This window comes from Triticum dicoccoides, chromosome 3A (assembly GCF_002162155.2).
Source record: "Triticum dicoccoides isolate Atlit2015 ecotype Zavitan chromosome 3A, WEW_v2.0, whole genome shotgun sequence".
NCBI classification, from domain to species: Eukaryota; Viridiplantae; Streptophyta; class Magnoliopsida; order Poales; family Poaceae; genus Triticum; species Triticum dicoccoides.
In genome coordinates, this window is record NC_041384.1 from 707,816,150 (window position 1) to 707,836,006 (window position 19,857).

Below are 19,857 nucleotides of genomic sequence, written 5' to 3' on the forward strand. Positions count from 1 at the left end.
ACGCACATTGACATCGCCAGATCAAATGGCGTAGCTGCAGAAATTAAGGAGTAGAAACTAGCGCATGCACACACGCACTGGGAGAGCAAGACTTCCACTCCTTCCCTTGACCCCTCTACCCCTATAAATAGACGCCCTCCATCCTCCATCCCTTCTCACCACTCCTCTGAAATCCGGATTGTTCAGTAACTTCAGTTGTGTCCTGAGACGAGGAAGCTAATAGAGGTTTTGGGTTGTGTTCTTAGATGGCTGTGAGGTTTGTGTTGACTTGTTTTTTAATCAGTAATTTTCTTGATGGCGTTTGCTTTTCCAGGTGGGAAGAAGTTCGGAAAACATGGCCACGATGGGTGGGGACCGAAGGCAGATGATGGAGGATGCGGCGGATGACAAGTTCCCGGAGGGGTTACGCATCCTCGTCGTCGACGACGACCGCGTCTGCCTCACGGTACTAGAAGCCCTCTTGCACCGTTGCAAGTACCAACGTGAGTCTCTTGATCCCTCCACTCCGCCATAGTCCATTAGAATCTGGGCCTTGTGATCTATTTGTTTCTCGCCAATAATGCTTGCCGCTATGCAGCAACGACGGTGATGGATGCAAAGACGGCGCTGAGGATGCTCATGGCAGGGAAGCAGCAGTTCGACCTCGTCATCACCGACGTGCGCATGCCGGACATGGACGGCTTCAAGCTCCTCGAGCTCATCCGCCTCCAGATGGATCTGCCCGTCATCAGTACTCTCACTGCTCTCAATCCAAAGTCCAATTTTTGTGTTTTGCATCCATGAGCATTGACAATTGTTCTTAACAACGTGCTTTTACTCCTCAATCTTGGAGTTACCCTGAGAGGATATTAATTTCTTTGGGCAGCATGTGAGATCCTATATATTTAGGACGATTTTATGAAACCACGTACACATGCACGGCACCGGCACTCTATTTCTAACCTGGAAGAGTTCTAAAGAACGGGATCCCCATTGAGTCCGAACCAACGGGGTGTCGGGGTCCCATCCAACCATTCATCCGTCCGATCGGATGGCGAGTGGGGTAGGAGAGCGGAGGTGGAGCGACGGATGAGTTAGTAGGGGGCGTATTGTCGGTTTCTAGCCCAAACCAATGGCATCTTATCCAGCCATCCGTCCGATCGGATGGCGAGTGGGGCGGGAGAGCGGAGGTGGAGTGACACATGAGTTAGTAGGGGACATATTGTCGGTTTCTAGCCCAAACCAATGGCATCCTATCCAGCCATCCGTCCGATCGGATGGCGAGTGGGGCGGGAGAGCGGAGGTGGAGCGACACATGAGTTAGTAGGGGACGTATTGTCGGTTTCTAGCCCAAACCAATGGCATCCTATCTAACCATCCATATGATCGGATGGCGAGTGGGGCAGGAGAGCGGAGGTGGAGCGACACATCAGTTAGTAGGGGACGTAGTGTTGGTTTCTAGCGCAAAACAATAGGATCCTATCTAACCATTCATCCATCAGATCGGATGGATGGTGGGAAAGGGGAACAAACGTGGATAGCACGTGATTATGAGATCCCAATTATTGTTTTCAATAATTTGGTTGATACTGTTTAGTAGGCTAGAGACATGCTCACTCTAATGGCTAATTTGTCCTAGTGAGAGTTTGTGTCACTCCAGTGTAACATAGATTACACATCCATGTGTTCGATAGGCGTATTACAATTTAATTTTAGAAAGGAGTAGTTTGGCTTAATGAGAGTCTCTATCACTCCAATGTAACGTAGACCCCACTATCCATGTGTTCGTTGGTTGTATTTATGGACATCTAGAATTTAATTTTATATCATCTCAATTAATTGTAAAATCCTACCAATAAGAACGAAAACTATAATCTATTCATAGTTCATGATATGACCAAGTTATATTTAGTTGTTTCCAAAGCTAATATTAAAATCCGTGTTCTACCAATCACACAAAGTACACAATTGTACCACATATGTTTGCTAGGGTTGCATGAATACTACAATTATACCTATGTTGTATTGGTATTATTAAGATTGAGATTACTACTCATCTTCATTCTCCTTACAGTTTTTTTTGACTGGGAACTGTGGGTCAAGACCCCCACAGCAGATCCAAACTTTATTGAAGAAAACAGATACAACAAGTTGATTACAAGGAGTAACCAGGTTACAAGAAAGAAGAAAAAAGAAAGCCCTACCAAACTAGCTTAAGGGGGGAGGTAAGAAATCCACTTGAGCAGGTCATCCTTGTAAGCAGCTCTGATTCTGTGCTGCATGAGGCTAATATCCTGCCTGAAAGCAAACCTCCATTTATTGAAACTTGCCCTCTCATTTCTGAACACTTTGGCATTTCTGATGATCCAAATATGCCAGCAAGCAATGAATACCACTTCAGAGAAGAAAGGCCTATCAAAATTTCTCCTTGCCTGAGTAACCAGCTCAATCATGGAGGTACCAGCAGACCAATCAATTTGCAGATAATTCCAGACCCTTACACTGAAATTGCAATTGAAGAACAAGTGATCCCTGGTTTCCCTAGCCTGCAAAGGGCATAGCCTACAGTGGACACCATCCTCCATGTGCCAGTGTCTTCTCTGAACCATATCCTTGGTGTTCAACCTGTCCATAACAAGCATCCAAGCAAAGACCTTGATTTTGAGAGTACAGGAGGATTTCCATATCCAACAGAGCAAAGGATTGAAGGACTCAGTCTGAAAGGAGTGTGAGTAAAACATCTTGGGCTTGTAAAACTTGGAAGAGCCCTGCCAGAACCAACAGTCCTTCGAGCTGGGGTCTCTTCTGTGTGAGTCCATTAAATCCTTTATCAGATTTAACTCATCAAAAGCTTGAGCCGATAAGGGAAGATGAAAAAGTTGGTGCAGATCATGGGTATTAAAAGTATCCTTAATTGAGACCCAGGGATCCTTGGCAAAAGAGAAAAGCCTTGGGAATCTTGCCTGCAAACTAGATGTTTCAGAGCCAAGGTCCCAGTTATCAGACCAAAATAGAGCAGTGTCCCCTTCATTGATCTGCACCCAGGAGCAGTCCCTAAAATGCTGCATGACTTTACAAATATCTCTCCACCAGAAGGAGCCACAATCATTTGTTCCCTGGGGCATTCTCTCAAAATAATATGAATCCCAAACTAGGGATACCCAAGGAATTTCTCGTTTGTTCAAGAAATTACTGGCATGCTTGAGGAGGAGAGCCACATTCTGAACCCCCAGATTAAGAATACCAAGACCTCCTTTGTTTTTTGGCCTACATATTAGTTCCCAAGCAGCCAGAGATGGGGCTGGCTCATCTCTATGTTTTCTCCACAAGCACTGTCTTTGAATTCTTTCCAACTGTTTCAGAATACCAGCTGGGAGAGCAAGACTACCCATAAAGAAAACTGGTAAAGAGGATAGAGCAGAGTTTAGAAACTGTAGCCTTTCTCCTTGGTTAAGGAAAGAAGAGCTGGCAGTCATTCTTCTCTCCATACAGTCAACCAGTGGCATGAAGTCTACCATTTTGGGTCTTGTGGTCCCCACAGGTAATCCCAGGTAAGTAAATGGCATTGTACCAATTGTGCAGCCAAAAGCAGTTGCCAAATCCTTCATTACAGCATTGTCAACATTGATTGGAATAATAAAGGACTTTTGATAGTTGACATCCAGACCAGTGGACTGAGAGAACACCTGTAGCATATCTTTCAGAGCCAGTAGTTGAGCCCTGTCTGCAGGGAGGATGATCAAAGTATCATCTGCATACTGGATCACAGGGTAGTCTGTATCATGGCAGGGTATGGGTAAATGCAGAAGTCCCTTCCTGTACATATCATTAATGACTGTTTGTAGCAGGTCAGCAGCTATGACAAATAGCAGGGAAGATACAGGGTCACCCTGTCTAACTCCTTTCTTACAAACAAACTTCCTCCCAGGGACTCCATTGAGCAGAATAGAAGAAGTACCAGTGGTAAGAAGCTGTTTCATCCAGAGAATCCACTTATCATTGAAGCCCTTATATCTAAGAATTTGAAAGATAGCTTCATGCTCAATAGAGTCAAAAGCCTTTTCAAAATCCAATTTGAGGATTACTATTGGCCTTTTTGACTGATGGCATTGATGCAAGTATTCAAAAGTCCAACCCAGACAGTCCTGTATTGTTCTGGTCTTAATGAAACCATATTGGTTCTTATGGATGCACTGCATAATCATTGCTTGAAATCTATTTGCAGCCATTTTGGACAAAAATTTAAGCCCCATACTAGTGAGAGAGATAGGTCTGAAGTCACCCACTTCCTCAGGAGAAAGTTTTTTGGGCACCAGAGTAATAAAAGAACTATTGATGTTTTCTAAGACAGCCACTCCCTCATGAAAAGCCTGAGCTAGCTCATAAAATTCCCCAGAAATAAGGTGCCAGCATTTCTTAAAAAACAAACCATTAAATCCATCAGGACCAGGTGCTTTATCCACAGGCATATGCTTGACCATATTGTCCATTTCCTCCTTCTTAAAAGGCCTAGTGAGCACCTCAAGGCCAGACACTGGAGAGATAAGTGTAGACAAATCAAAACCCATCACAATCCCTCTAGAGGTGCCCATTCTATTCTTAAAACAACTCCAGAGAATTCCAGCCATTTGGGAGTGATCAGAGACTACAGTTCCATCAGGTAGTCTTAAACTAGCTATAGAGTTCCTCCTGTGTCTCTCAGTGGCCATAGCATGGAAGAATTTAGTGTTTTCTCCCCCCACCTTAAAGTACCGGATAGAGCATCGCTTCTTCCAGTACAGAAACTGTAAGTGCAGGAGCTTTTCCAGATGGGTTTTGACAATTCTTCTGAAATTGTTCTCTTGAATAAAGAGAGGCCTCCACTCCTCTAATTCGTCCATAAGGAAGATGACATGATTCCATTTGCTGATCAATAACCTCAATTTGGAAATATTCATTTGCCATCTCTTAAGACACATTCTCAAACATTTAAATTTGTCTGCAATTTTAGCAGTTATGTGTGTTTTCCGAGAGGGCTGCTTCCAAGAAGATTCAACACAGTTCATGAAACCCTCCAGTTCAATCCAATAGTTTTCAAACCTAAAGATATTTGATTTTGGAATGGAAGTCTTGATGGACACTAAACAAGGCACATGATCGGATGCAGTCCGAGCCAGGGGCAGAACTTCAGTCATGGGATAATCGGAAATCCAATCTACAGAAGTAAAAAATCAGTCTAGCTGCTCAAGAAGTGGGGTGTCCTGCATATTGGACCATGTGTAGGATCTGCCTTTGATTGGAAGCTCAAGGAGGCCCAGGTGACCAATAATCTCGTTAAAAATGAACATGTCATTTATGTCCCCCCCAGGTAAGTTTCTGTTATCCACAGATCGGAGGAAATTGAAATCGCCAAGTAGCAACCAGTGCTCATTGATAGGTATGACCAGGTTGTATAACCAATCCGCAAAGTTGTCCCTGGCTACACCCTGACAAGGGCCATAAACAGCCACAAGAGTCCAAGTTTCATTATTTTGCCTGGAAGTAAACTGAACAACCACAGCAAACTGCTTTACTTCAATTACAATGCCACTAAAAACTGTAGAATTCCAGACAACAGTAATACCACCAGAGGCTCCAATTGAAGGAGAACAGACAAAAGAGTCAAATCTTTTAGGGCAGAAAGATTTGATTGTCCTAGAGTCAAAAGAAGCACATTTTGTTTCTTGCAGACAAGCTATTGAACATCGGCTTTCCTCAATTTTCTTCCTAATAGCTCTCTGTCTAGCTTCAGAGTTCAGACCTCTTACATTCCAACACAGAACATTCCAGTTTCTACAAGAATTACTCATTATAGCAAAAGATAAAGACCAGAAACCACATGGAACACAATACCACATGTCTAACCGAGCACAGTCTAGTCTGTCCCAACATTACCAAGCACCAAGGTTCCAGAAGCAGAAAATTGACAAAAAATAAAGATAAAGCAAAGTTAAGGGCTTGCGAAACCCAATATGCCAGGGACACTCTAATCATTATATCAAGGCGAAGCTACAGCAGGTGGGTCCACCATAAGTGCATCCACAGATAGCAGAGCAGCATCAATCTGAAGCTCGCGTCCAACTTCTTGGAGTCTACTGACAGGGATTGCAGGAGGAATTTCATCAGAAGCAGGCTCTTCATACATGTGGGCCGTGAAAGGCTTGGCCTTGGGCTTCTTTCTCTTGGGCTGTAGTGCGAGCTCTTGGAATGTGGGCTTGAAACCATCACGCTGGGCCGAGCTTTTGGTGCAGCGTCGAACTGTGGTGTCGACAATTGGAGTTGGCGCCAGAGTCTTTCGGGGCCTGTGAGCTTTAACCGCAGCAGAAGGGGGAACCTGCACAGGTTGCACATCAACAGGATCAGAAAAAAGTGCCCTGGCAACTGGCCTAGCTGGCTCCTCTTCCCTCCATGTAAGTCGTGGCAGGTCCGAATCGCTGAAAGCCAAATCCCAGCTCCTCTTAGACAGAACAACTGGTGACAAAGGCTGCAGCAGTACTGGCCTGGGCACAGAGAACGCTACAGGAGCTTGCAGAAGGTTCTCAAAAGACCTCCTACAAATCATCTCCGGGGGCAAAGGAGGCCCAAAAGGAATCGTAGGTAGAGCAATCTCCTCCGTGACAGCAGGAGGCTGATACACCACAATAGCCCAATTGTTTGCTGCATCTTCATTGACTACAGGCAACATAGTTGCTTCAGATAGATCATCCTCCACCACAATGACGGGTGGATCTTGGTCAGTAGCAGAGCTTGGTTGGGCAGAGAGATCCACCACCATTGATTCTTGATCTTGAACAGGTTCAGGCTCAGCATTGTCTTGGCCATTTCCCCAATTGTCCTCAGCTACTTCAATGATCACAGGCTCTGGCGGCGGAGGAGGGACTGCATTCCACCCCAAGGCGGGGTAGGCAGGAAGGTTAAACTGAGGTAGCTCAGGGAAAGGAACACCCAGAACTGGATGCGGATTTCCATTGATGGGCATCCAATCTTCATCCTGGGGCATTTGCTCAGCAAAGTTTGCCCCCAAAATGTATAGAGGCGCAGTCCAAGAAACCCGCGCCCCATCATAGGCCGCAAAATCCATGAAGACCACATCACGTGGCACAAGAATATCCTCTGGGAATGAAGCAAAAATCAAAGAGCGAACCAAATAGGGGTCCTCACTGATCCAATGGTGAAATTTGCCAAAAGTATTCACAGCTGCCCTAATGCATTCAGTGTTGCGAAGGTCCAGCGGAATACCAAGAAACATAAGAAGTCCCTGGCGAAAACCCTGAACGCCCCTAAAATTTTCCCCCTCGTCATGCTTCATAAATCGCACAAAACGGTCATTACCCAGCGGCTGAGGCGGAAGTTGCAGCAAAGACGGAGTGTTGCAGCAAAATGTTCATTCTTCTTAAAGTTGTTACTCCTTATGACTATTTACTCTCGAGAATAGCATATAAAGTAGGAGTGTCACTTTTAAGTACATACATCGAGTAGGTTAACCATGGGTAATACCTACAATACTGCATATTTGTCGGCTTTGAACCAGCACATAATTTGTAGTCAAATTACTTTCACAGACAGTGCAACCACACATACTTATTTTCCTGAATCTCTACTATTAATGCCCAAAAATTGTCCGAGATAATTCTTGCCCAATCTCTGCCTCGCCCACAGCTGCATGTAATTAATTAGCTATATAGTTATTTACACATGTCAATTATCTAGACATTAATTTATGGAAAGTATCATCGAGCATTGGACGAGAGGACCATGTTAGTTATGGAGAGTATCATTCTTTGGACGGGAGTATCACATTCATTATAAAAAGTATCATCGAGCACTGGACGGGAGGACCACATTAATTATGGAACTTATCATGTAGAATATGTATGCCTCGGTGGCAAGCACAGACAATTAGCTAGTTGCAATAAAAAGCTATTGACAATGGTGATTAATGTTTAAAAATTAATATGAGTGTGATTACTTAAAATGCTTATAGCGTTACATGGGCCGATAGATGTTACCGAGTATGCTAGAGAAACATGGTTGACTGCCAATAATATTACTTGATCTTCGGGTTCACCAATAGTTAGACATGATGATGTGTTTTCCCTACGCGGAACATGTCCTGATATGGCTTACGCATTGTGTTACCGTTATTGTTTTAGCCATTGTTTCCGTATCTTCCTATTGAATGTGTGAAATTTTTCCAATTTAGTCTGCATAGAAGCAGAATTATAAAATTGAACTTTGAAATGCTTTTTTTGTCTATAGGCACTTTGACCAAAACATATGTACACTTCATAGATTTTTGTGAATTTCTAAATTCTAACTCTAAGTCATTGGTCATATGGCATGCAGTGATATCCGTTGATTGCAACAAGAAGGTTGTGATGAAGGGGATAGATCATGGCGCGTCTGACTTTATGGTGAAGCCAGTGTGTACTCATGAGCTCAAAAACATATGGCAACATGTTCAAAGGTGGAGAAATCCCAAAGCAATAAGCCACATCGGCGATCATGACAGTGATGTCCAGAGAGTTCAACCAGCGACTGCTGACAAGAGTAAGTTATTGGGAAATAAGAGAAATGCTGGAGATGATTCTAACAAGCACAATGAGAGCACATGTATATCCGCCACCCACAGAAAGCCCAGGGTGACATGGACAATTAAGCTGCATAACAAGTTTCTAGAAGCTATCAACCAGATTGGCCTTGATAGTAAGAATTCACATCTTGTGCCTCATTCATCGACAATGCTGACTGCTCCATATTTTCATTATAATTTTTTATTACATAATTGTAGGGGCTGTTCCAAAAAAGGTATTGGAGCTAATGAATGTGGATTGCCTCGGTAGAGAGAATATCGCAAGTCATCTACAGGTTTGTTTTCAACCTTCATGCTTAATTTCTATGTTTTTCTTACTATTATTCGTAGTCTAACATTTTGTCATATTAAGTGCAAGCTTTTATTTTCTGGGGGACATATCAGTCAAAGCTCTAGTAATGCAACTATCATGAAGTGTAATTTTAATTAAATGTGTCCCTTAAAATGCGAGGCTTATCTCATATAATGCATGCCCCATATTTTTATGAGTATTTTTACCCATGCAACATCTTCGGTTCTTTTTGTACTCACATATTTACCGTTATTTTTTCCGATGAGCATCCATCTCATAACTTGTTATTTTGTCTATCTTTTTATTTCAGAAGTATAGATTGCACTTAAAAAGAGTCAACTCAAATCCCTCTGGTGATGTATATGAAAGATGGAACTCATCGTACAACATGAACAACAAGGGCAATTTCATGCATAATCATGAACATGGAAGATGGAGTGCGTCCTCTGGCGACACTGCCTCTTGGAGTACAAACAACTATGGTGCAACGGGTCACTTGGCTCCTCCGATGAACACCCAAAGCAACTTCTACATGGGGTCATACCTCCATGATGGTAGAATGTCGAGGTATGTTGGGAAACAACCGTCGGATGCGATAAGATTCACAGGTTTTGGTGACCCTCCCGTAAGCCTATACAACAACATACCCAATGAGATAATGTTAGATGAATTTCCTTCATTAAATTATAGTAATTCCTGTGCGGACCTCATGTGTGGCAAGCTAATGGAGACAAGCAAAGGCAAAACCCCTTCCAATCATCAAAGTTCATTTGCAAATACAACAGTTGGTGGCGGGAGGTCTCTTGCCGCATCATAGGTGAACTTTCCACAGATCAACCAACTAGAGAGCTATGTCATGTCATCTAGTCGGCTTCCTATGCAAATTGAAAAGGCACCATTCATAAGCAACACCACATCAGTGGGAGGCTTCACTGAGCAGATGGCACCATTTAACATGCCAAGCAACACAAGCTCAGTAGGAACGATGTTGAATGGTAGCTCTGCACTTGATGCAAGTAGAACTTCAACTAAAGATACTCATCTAGTCAACAGTGAAAGAACTACTTCGATGCTTCACAACCTTCAGACAGACGATTTCTTCTCGTTGACTCAGCTGCTTGATGGCGGGGATGGAGGTAGTATTCTTCCTATGCAAGAAGGCGCACTTGATCATCAACCTCTTAATGATCAACTGAATGAAATCAATGCCTTCTCAATCGATGATATACTTTCCAACATGAACCTAGAAGTAAGAATTTTTCTCATTTATATGAATCTATGCGCTAGATATGAATTATTGAGTTGCACATGTGTACTTAAATAACACTTTTCTCTCAATGTAGGATTTCACAGGAGATGACGCTATCGTGGAGGAACCATGATAGTTATGTATGTTGGCATGTCCAACGCATGAGATACTTGGTGAAGAGTATGTTGCTCGAGGGACCTCTTTAAGGCAATAGAGTGCTTTGACAAGTTTGCAAACATAGTGATATGTGTAGCCATTTTCATATACCAGTGGTTCTTTGAGATACACTTCCTCTTGCATAACATTGGGAATTGACATGTTCTGCACAATAAACATAAACACCACCCTTTGGAGACTGTTGTGCGTAATACAAGTCTTATGGTGGAAGCTTTTACAATAGGGTTAGCATCCTGATAATGAAAACATTAATGTTTCTTAAAGCCTGTAGTAGCAAGGCACACTTTATACCTGGGACAAACTTGTTTGTGGCCCATCATGTTTTTACCTCGAGGTTGAGTACTAAGTGTTAGGTGTTACTCTTCATTAGAGCCGTATATTCTTCATCCATAGCTTTTTCTTCAAATTTTCACTAGAAGCCACAACTAAAGACATATAGACATTTTGAAAATGCAGGTATCTTGCCATATTATTGCGCGTCGTCCAAAAGGACCAACAAAGCATCGAAATCATGTCCAAATCATTTTTCAATGCAAAGAGGGAACACTTTGGTCAATGGAAAAGAAATCAGTGAAGCTAGAGGTTTTCTAGGCAAAATTATGATTTTTTTTCTAACGCTAGCCCACATGATCTTCACTAGGATACATGAGAAAAAGATATGGTTAACGTTTTCTCCCTCCCCATGGAGAACGCACAAGCCATTAGAAGGGCCATGTCTCTTATCCACCTGGTCACCAGGAAGCAACCTTCCCAGACAGCCCCCCAAGGAACACTTTTGTTTTATGTGGAAGTAGGATATGCTAAGGGAGGCAGAAGTGCTCTAATACCGATCATTGACAGAGCCGTAAACAAAATGCCCGTAGGCCCTTGAGAACTTCTATGAACCCTTGAATTAAGTGGCATGCTTAGTTCCGACCCTCCCACATATGGTTTCAGACGATGCACTGATCCGTGGGGCCTGATCTGTGTAGGGCTTTCACTAGACGTGAGAGGGGACAGACCATGGTAAATTCATTTTGGTTTGTGTTGGGCTAGGTCATAGTGAGTTGAGTCGATGTCTTTGATGACCTGCAAGTGCAAATGGCTATTGCATTTCATGATAAGTGTTGAATCCCACACGGAGCGAATTGGAAGCCACTACCAACCCTGCAACTATGTTGTTTGTGTAGCTCTATTCGCACCCAAACCATAATTTGGAAATGGTCTATTCTATCTGTTGCTAGGAAACGAGAATAAAAGGAGTTTTAACTAAACTACAAATTAGAACGCGAAAATAAACTAAGTTAGAACATAATGTAAAAAGGGGGGTTTGAAACTGTAGGATTGAATGGAACGAAAGGTGGTGTTTAGGCTTTGGTCTCACTAGTAAAGACTATACCTCAAACATGTGCAGCTTCACATGGTTAAGAAGGTGTAGATCATGCGATGTGGTTTCTCGTCCAAAAGTGAAAGGAACCAGATTAACATTAGGATCTATGTAAGCTTGCTAGGCTCTTTATCTGCTTTTAATAATGGCACACATAGGATGTGTCTGAATGATTTGAGGCACTCTGCTACATGAAACATACATACCCAAAGCGTCCCTCCTCTTTCATGATACAAACATCTTTAGCAAAGCTAATCAATGTCATGCTTAGGCAATCGGCATAAACAATATCTTACGCAGCTTCGATTCACCCCAAACTAGCCACATTATCCAAATTCATACCAATTTTTATGTCACATCATAGGTACTGGTACATTAATCTTCACCTCCCGAGACTAACAATATTCTAAGTTATCTGTCTCCTCTTTTTGTAAAATGATCCACTGCAACTTCTTACTCTGGAAAGATGTGACTAAAATAATTCTAAATTAGTTTAATCTCCTAATTCTTTGTTCCCTTTTTGGGTAGAACTGATCCAGATGGCAGATTGCTTACTGTGGAAAGGAACTAAAGAAAGAACCTGCAGACACAGGTGCCACATATATATTCTCCCCTGCAGACAGAGCCAGCAGCTGCCTTTCCAGAAAGCAATTGTCTTTATCAGATGTGCTGCATCAAATATGGCACAGGAATCACACAACTATGGGGAATGCCCATCTATTAGTGTACGGGTGTATTGCTCCCAGCTAGCAATAGCTTCCTCCATGCCCATGTGCTCAACATAACTGGAGAATACTGCCCAGTGACAACAAATCTTGCCCAAAAAAGGACTGACACAAGCTTTATTAGTGATTAGAAATGTTAGAGAGAGAGAGAGAGAGATCCTGGCAAGCAGGCAGGCTGGAGTTGTAGAGAGAGGACGGTGGTGATTAATGGCTGTCCACTCCAGAGTATTTTTCTAGGCTGGCTTCCAGTGCGGCCACATGCTCCGTGTCTGCCTGCCTGCGCCCAAACACCCAATTATAACCACCCAATTTGTCTGCTCCTCCATTTATCAATCCAAAACTAGTTGTAGCATGCCCGCCTAAACTGCGAATTTTGGCACGCAGTGTACCATCATTGCAGAATTTTCATACCGTTGGATCTTGCTTTTCCTTGGCTCTCAAGTGCGTTGCCGTACAGACAAACCTCTGGTTAGCATCTTCTGCAAAAATGTACAAACATTAGAAAAAGAAACTAGCCACATGGACACCCATGATGGCGCCACGGTGTAGACCAGCATCAACCTGGAAAACTGTGTCAAGTGCCGAAATGCCGGATTCAGAATTGCAGCTGTATGGTCGTTGGCAGAATGTTGCAAAGTTGGCTTATCACAAGATTGACTCGATGCATACTGGATAGCGATGTCAGAACATATTCCCTGAATATGAGATAAGATTAAGTGGCTGATTAACAGGACCACCTACATGAAACAAACAGTTGTTTAAGAAATAAAGGACAGACCCAGTGCATAGAAGCTCCCACACAAGGTGGGGTCTGGGGAGGGATTATAGGAACCTAGTCTTACCCCTGCAAAGTGCAATGCAGAGAGGCTGGTTCGAACCCAGGACCTCTTGGCACAAGTGGGGAGGACTTCAATGACTAGATGAATTTCATAATAAAGTGCCGTAACACTTGTGAAAAGTAATCTAGATGAGGTAATGAAGGGCGTCCAAAAAAATAACATGACATATAAACACTTGAGCTCATTAACATACTTCGTTTCAACTTTTCTTTCTCACAGGCATAAGCTTGTTTGGCTCAGAATAATAACAGAGTAGTATGATACATCACAGCTTGCCCTCCCGTTTATTTTATTTAATTTTCTATTTCTTAAAGGACGAAAACCTTTGGAGTAAAATCTCATTTTGTTTTGCTTATCCCCAGTAACATACTTGCAAAATTAGTTCAAGAGTGATCAATCCACAAACAGCATAACAATTATGTAAATAGGTTCAATCACTTCATTGATTTTCAAGGAAAAGTGTGTAACTGGAAAGTTAAGCCAACTAGTCAGATACCTGCAACGTGCTTGAGCGAGTCTGCATGCCAAAAAATAGTGAAGGGAACGTGCACCTTTGGTGATTTAGTGGAATTTTTTCTTGGACAGCATAGCTTCAATGGTTCCTTTGCCACCCTTTATCCAACAATACTGTGACCATGGGGCTTCATCAATCCTTTATCTTGCAAAATGTCCCTAACCTTGACTGCACCATCCCACATGTCTTGATTTGCATACAGGTTAGAAATTGTCACATAATAACCACTGTTTTCAGGCTCCAGGCAGAGCAAATGCTTTGCGATGGACTCGCCCATCCTGAGTTCAGCATTGTTACTGGAAGAACTTAACAGTGCACCCCAAACTCCATGTGCTTCCTTGGATGGTAAACTCTCCACAAATTTATGTGCTTCCTGCAGCCGACCAGCATGTCCAAGCATGTCTATGATGCATACATGGTGTTCGGCTGTTGGAGTAATCCCAAATTTCTCTGACATAAGGTGGTAATACTCCCATCCTTCATCAGTGAGTCCAGAGTGACTGCAAGCTGACAAAAGAGCAATAAAAGTACTTCTCGTGGCTGTCATCCCAGACTGAATCATCTTGCAGAAAAGTTCTATTGATCACAACCCATGCCCATGAAATCCTAAAGCTGATATCATGGAGTTCCAGCAAGCAACTGATTTTTCAGCAGAGGATTCAAATACTCTGGCAGCAACGTCGAGTCTTCCACACTTACCGTACATATCAACTAGCGATGCTGAAAAAAAATTATTTTGAAGATCAGACCTGACCACATGCCCATGTATGCTCTTTCCATATCTAAGATCCCCTAGTTGTGTGCAAGCACAGATGATACTGACTGTACACATTTCATCAGGCACGAAGTCTTCAATCTTCTGATAGAACTGCAATGCTCTCCAGCCATCGTTATTCTGTGCAAAGCCAGAGATCATACAATTCCAGGAGCACAAATTTATATCTCCGGGACTATAGAAGATTGACTCGGCACTTTCAGTATCTGCAAACCGGAAATACATGGTTAACAGGGCATTCTTCACCCTCAAATTGCATGCAAGCAAGTGCTTCAGTGACATGCAGTGGATGGACTTTCCTAGGGAGTGCAGTTTAAGAGTTCCACATGCTGATAAAACACTAACTAGTGTAATGCTGTCAGGATTTAGTGGCAAAGATGAATGCATGAACCGAAAGGCTTCCAAGGCGTCACCATGTAGTCCATTCTGTACACAGCCTACTATGGCTGTATTCCATGAAATAATATCTGATACCAACATTATTCTTTCCAACAGCGCTAAGGCAGCCAGTGTGTCCCCCCAGCATATGTACATGTGCATCAACGCATTAACAACTGAAACTGCACTCGCAAATCCATACTTCAGGATAACAGAGTGAACTCCTTTGCCAAAGCTAAGGTCTTCTGGACAAGAGCATGAAGATAGAACAGCAAGTATAGTGGTCAAAGTGCACTTTAAACCTTCAGAAAGCAGCTCTTTGAACATAGCTTGACCCTCTACTCCCAGTGAGACAACTCTTGAGTAACCAGAAAGCATTGTGTTCCATGAGATCAGGTCTCTTATAGGCATTGTCCTGAACAGAAGGTTAGCAGTAAATGGGTCATCACATTTCATATAAAAACCAAGTAAGCTGTTCCCTACAGAAGAAGATTCATGGAGAAGGCCATTTCTGACTATGTATCCATGGATTGCTTTCCCTTCACAGAGTAGTCCTTGTTCAGCACAGCCAGAAATTACAGTCACCAAAGTGGCACGATCTGGCTGGTACCCTGATATCATTTCTTGGAAAACAAAGAGGGCTTCGCTGACCTTTTCATTATCCACCAATCCCTTGATCATAGCATTCCATGATACCAAAGTTTTACTCAAAATGCCTGCAAAGACATTCCATGCGTCCTCAGTAAATCCAAGCTCTGAATAAAATGTTATAAGAGAATTCGCCACCGAGCAAGACGCAGTGTCGTCATAACCAAGCTTGACCACATAGCCATGGACGGACCTCCCAAAGGAGAAAAGACCATCTGCGCGAGAAGATGCTGCAAGGACAGAAGACAGGGTGACCTCATCTGCCTGAACCATGAAACGGATCATCTCCCTGAAGTAACAAGCCGAAACTTCAAAAAGTCCATTGAACGTGCTTCCACCTATCATAGAATTCCATGAGGTGGTGTCCCAACACGGCATCCTCCAAAACACAGCCTCCGTAGCGCAGAAACGCCCACACTTCGTGTACATGTCAACGAGAGCATTCTGAAGGTTTAGGTCAGTGTCGAGGCGCCTCTTCACGGCCGCAGCATGGTGCGCCATCCCAAGGTCCATCTCTCTGGCGCGTGACGCCCCCGACAGCATGATGACCAGGGTGGCCGAATCGAACGCCCCGAGCACGCACGCCATCCGCCGGAGCAGAACCATGGCGTCGCCCAGACGGCAGCTCCGTGTCAGAGCATCGAGCGTGGCGTTCCACAGGATCACGTCTGGGTGGGCGGCCTCGTCGAGCAGCGCCAGGGCGGCACACGCGTCGCCCCTCCTCCTGGCGTAGGCCGTGAGGAGCGAGGTGCGCACGGGCGGGTCAAGCACCGCGCCGGACTTGAGGGACGCGCAGTGGAGGGCGGCGACGGCGTCCACCGCGTAGGCCCTGAGCGCGCGCACGATGGAGCTGGCCCGTGTTCCGTGGGGCATTCCGTCGAGCAGGTGGCGGGCGCCGCCCTCGCCCTCGGCGGGCGCATGGTGGAATAGTGCTATTGCTATGTGAAAGCCCGGGTAGGGAATGCGGTCGAGGTTAGCTGTGGCGGGAAGGTGAGATTTACGGCGGCGAGAAACCTGTGAGCTCGGCGTAGCATCCACCGGCGTCCGGCGCGGCGGCTCTCCACGGAGTTCCGAACTGTGTCAACGCAAAGGAAGGAGAGAAAGAATGAGTTGGAAGTTTTCTATCCTTCCGCTCACACATGTTATTTGGATGACGTTTCCTGGGAGGCCAACCCCAGTGCACGTTCTCATCACCGTCGCACGCATCTTGACGCCATGGCATTCTTGTAAAGTAGCATGGCCATTTTATAAATCAACTTGGCATTTTTCATAAAGTAGCATGACATCTTTTATATTTTTCTAATATTCATGGCAATTATACAACTTTTTTGTTTGTGTTTACAGGAAAAATATGTATTTTTTATTCATGGCATTAAAAAAACAGTAAACTAAGCCTCCAGACCATTGCGGGTTTGCCTTATCCCTTCCCCCGCCGAACGATCAGGGAGGGCTGATTCGTTCGCTGGGAGCAGTTCACTCCAGAAAAAAAAAATTGATAGACCCTCCTCGTGGCGACCGTTCCAAGTTATTGGGGTTAGTCTTTTTCAAGTTGTCTGGAAAGGCTTCATTTTTCTAAATGAAGGCTTTAATCCTTTCTCTAAATAAACTTACTATTAAAACTTCTCTTCTCTAGCTTTTAGAGTAGTTTCAGCGCTATGTAATCTCCCAATTGAAAAGTGTATCGCAAATAGTTAGCCCTCTCGTATCATGTGTGATTGTGCAACACATTTCACACGATTTATCCATGCGACCATATGCAGTTTATCGTGCATGCTTGTTCTGTAGCGATCATGAGCGACAAGAAAGATATCACACACGGTTTGCATTCAGGCACAAACCATAACTTCTGTAACATGTGCAGATGTGCGCAATAAGAGGGGCTTAACAACACCATTATGCACCTCTATGTAGTACTGAATGGAAAATAGCTTTTACTATACAAGCTCACAACGGCGGAGCCAGGAAATACACACAAGGGGGGGCCGAACATTGACCACAACTCCAAAATTTAATAAGGTGTACGGAATTTATAAGAATATATAGAAATTCATACTGAGATAGCAAAATATGTAGTATATAACCAACCAAGTGTTCATAACATAGGCATATCTCTATACATCAATAGGTTGGAAGCAAAATGTACAATTAGACGTTGATGAACTAACAGTTATCACTCGAAGTCCACGCGACGGTCCGTTGTATTGAATTCATCAATAATTGCATCAGTTGAGAATCCTACTGCAATCTCTTTCTCGATGTAGATCAACAAGCAATCTCTTAGAAACATGTCTTCCATTTTATTTCGGAGTCTTGTTTTAACAACTTTCATTGCCGAAAATGCACGTTCGGTTGTTGCGGTTGAGACAGGAAAAGTGAGAACAAATCGAATTAACCTGCAAATAAAATCAATTAACACTTGATGTAATGGTCCAAGCAAATAATACAAGAGCGGAAATATTGTATGACATGTCAATCAAATAATAATCCATTGATTTTCCTGTTTTTGCAAGTTGTTGACAAAGATCTCCTACACTTGACAGATTCTAAAACCTTGGATTTGTAGGTACATCAAGCTCATAATGTTGTAGTTGACATCTCAAATTGTTTCTTTCCTGTTATGAAAAGTCAGCGGGGTAGTATTTTGAGGCCAGAGAACATACATCATCAATGTTCAATGAACTAAATGAGTCCTTGGAAAGGGCAGGCTTGAAATGCTAGCCACCGCAATGTATCAATTGTTGCCCTAAGCCTCAGCCTGTTTGCTCTTATATCTTCTGTTGTTTGTCTCTCCATTAGTTGTTCAATATGGCATTGTTGATTCTTCAAATTGTCATAACATTTGGCCGCATAGTTGTGAGCAGAGTTACAACTATTTCCCATATGAGTTAAGAAAGCACAATTCTTTCCATTGTTAACCTTTCTCCAATTCTTGAACCCTTTCACAGTGAACACATCTGATCCAACTTTCCCAAGTGGCTTCTTAGAAAATAGAAAACATAGAAAGCAAAAGACTGCATTTTCTGTAGGTGAGTATTCTAACCAAGGAAATGCCTTGAACCAATGATATTGAAACATGCGTGGGTGGCTTTCTGGACCAGTAGGAGGGTATATTTCCTTTTTAAAGTGATATGCTCCACACTTCACATACGCTTTTCTTGCTTTCTCTTGGTCATTGACAGGACGATCCCAAAGTTGGCAACGCAGCCCTGGGTCTCTTTCCACTACCAGAACACCACTACCATCATTGACCCTATTAATTATAAGTGGAGCCTCTTCTTCTTCCTCCTCCTCAACAGGTTGCTCCTCCTCCCCTCCATCTTCTTCTTTTTCTTCTTCCTGCTCCTCTCCCCCTCCCCCTCCCTCTGCTTCTTCCAAATCAGGACAAGAAACATCTGAAACCAATGCCTCATCAAGTCTAATTTTCTTCTTATAGAAAGAATCCATAGTCTTCATTTTATTTTTAGCCATGAGTATCCTACAGAGATTAATCACGGTTCTAATAAAATACCAGATCCACAAATAGATAATACAAATAAGAAGAACAAAGTGACAGATCTGTGACCTTTTACCTGGATGAGTGCTTCCTGATGTGCTCCAAACGCAGAAAGAGAGAATTAAGGAGCGGTTCTTGGGGAATTTCCTCATCTTTCCTCCTTGGTCTTGGAAGAACAGAGAAGGAGAGACAGCGAGACGCTTCAGGAATGAGAAAGAAAAGAATGTGATGGCTCGTGTGTGTGGCTGGGAGTGAGAACAAAAGTCAACAAAGCAAGGCACTTTCAGTGGGATCTTCTGTGCACAATACTAGCACTCTATTTTGTCAAAATGCACTTTTGGAGAGAGGCATATAGCAAACCACATGGTTCTCTACATAAATAAGCATAGGTATTAAAAAAATCATGCATGTTGGCGGGAGCCGTGGCCCCTGCTGGTCCCCCTAGCTCCGCCGTTGCAAGCTCATATTCCATTCCCAGTTGTCATTATAGAAAGACATGCCAACATAAAAAGAGTCATGGTTTTGTTTTTGCACGACATCCCTGGCTATATGTGGTTTACCTTAATTTTTTTTTTGGCACTAGTCGAATTAATTTTCCAGGTCGTCTCATCTAGATCCAATGGATGGCGTGCCTTCCTCCTCCTCCTCCTGCCATCTTCTTCATGTTGTCGCCCTTGGACGTCTGCCACGGCCTATGTCGATTCATCTAAACCCACCCATCTCCCCTTCCTCTCCGACACTGGTAGCCCCACTCTGCACCTGAATTGTCAAGCCTCTGATTACTCTCCACCGGGTCCTTGGTGGCATTCGC

At 43.4% G+C, this 19,857-nt stretch overlaps 2 protein-coding genes across 2 annotated transcripts in view; one reads left to right on the forward strand and one right to left on the reverse strand.

Moving 5' to 3' along the window:
• Positions 1-343: 343 nt before the first annotated feature.
• Positions 344-10,264, forward strand: LOC119273031 (two-component response regulator ORR24-like). Its single transcript, XM_037554349.1, has 7 exons — positions 344-482; positions 578-730; positions 8,344-8,703; positions 8,789-8,805; positions 9,193-9,419; positions 9,750-10,131; positions 10,226-10,264. Exons 1-7 carry the CDS (start codon positions 344-346, stop codon positions 10,262-10,264), a joined length of 1,317 nt encoding a protein of 438 aa, XP_037410246.1.
• A 1,622-nt stretch (positions 10,265-11,886) lies between these two features.
• Positions 11,887-19,857, reverse strand: part of LOC119273032 (pentatricopeptide repeat-containing protein At4g19220, mitochondrial-like) — a 30,032-nt gene continuing 22,061 nt past the window's right edge. Inside the window, exons 2-4 of the mRNA XM_037554350.1 lie at positions 13,735-16,628; positions 12,961-13,136; positions 11,887-12,878 (exon numbers count right to left, since the gene is read on the reverse strand). Of these exons, the coding sequence (XP_037410247.1) occupies positions 14,336-16,628 (2,293 nt within the window). The 3' untranslated portion in view covers positions 11,887-12,878; positions 12,961-13,136; positions 13,735-14,335. The remainder of the gene's footprint in view (positions 12,879-12,960; positions 13,137-13,734; positions 16,629-19,857) is intronic.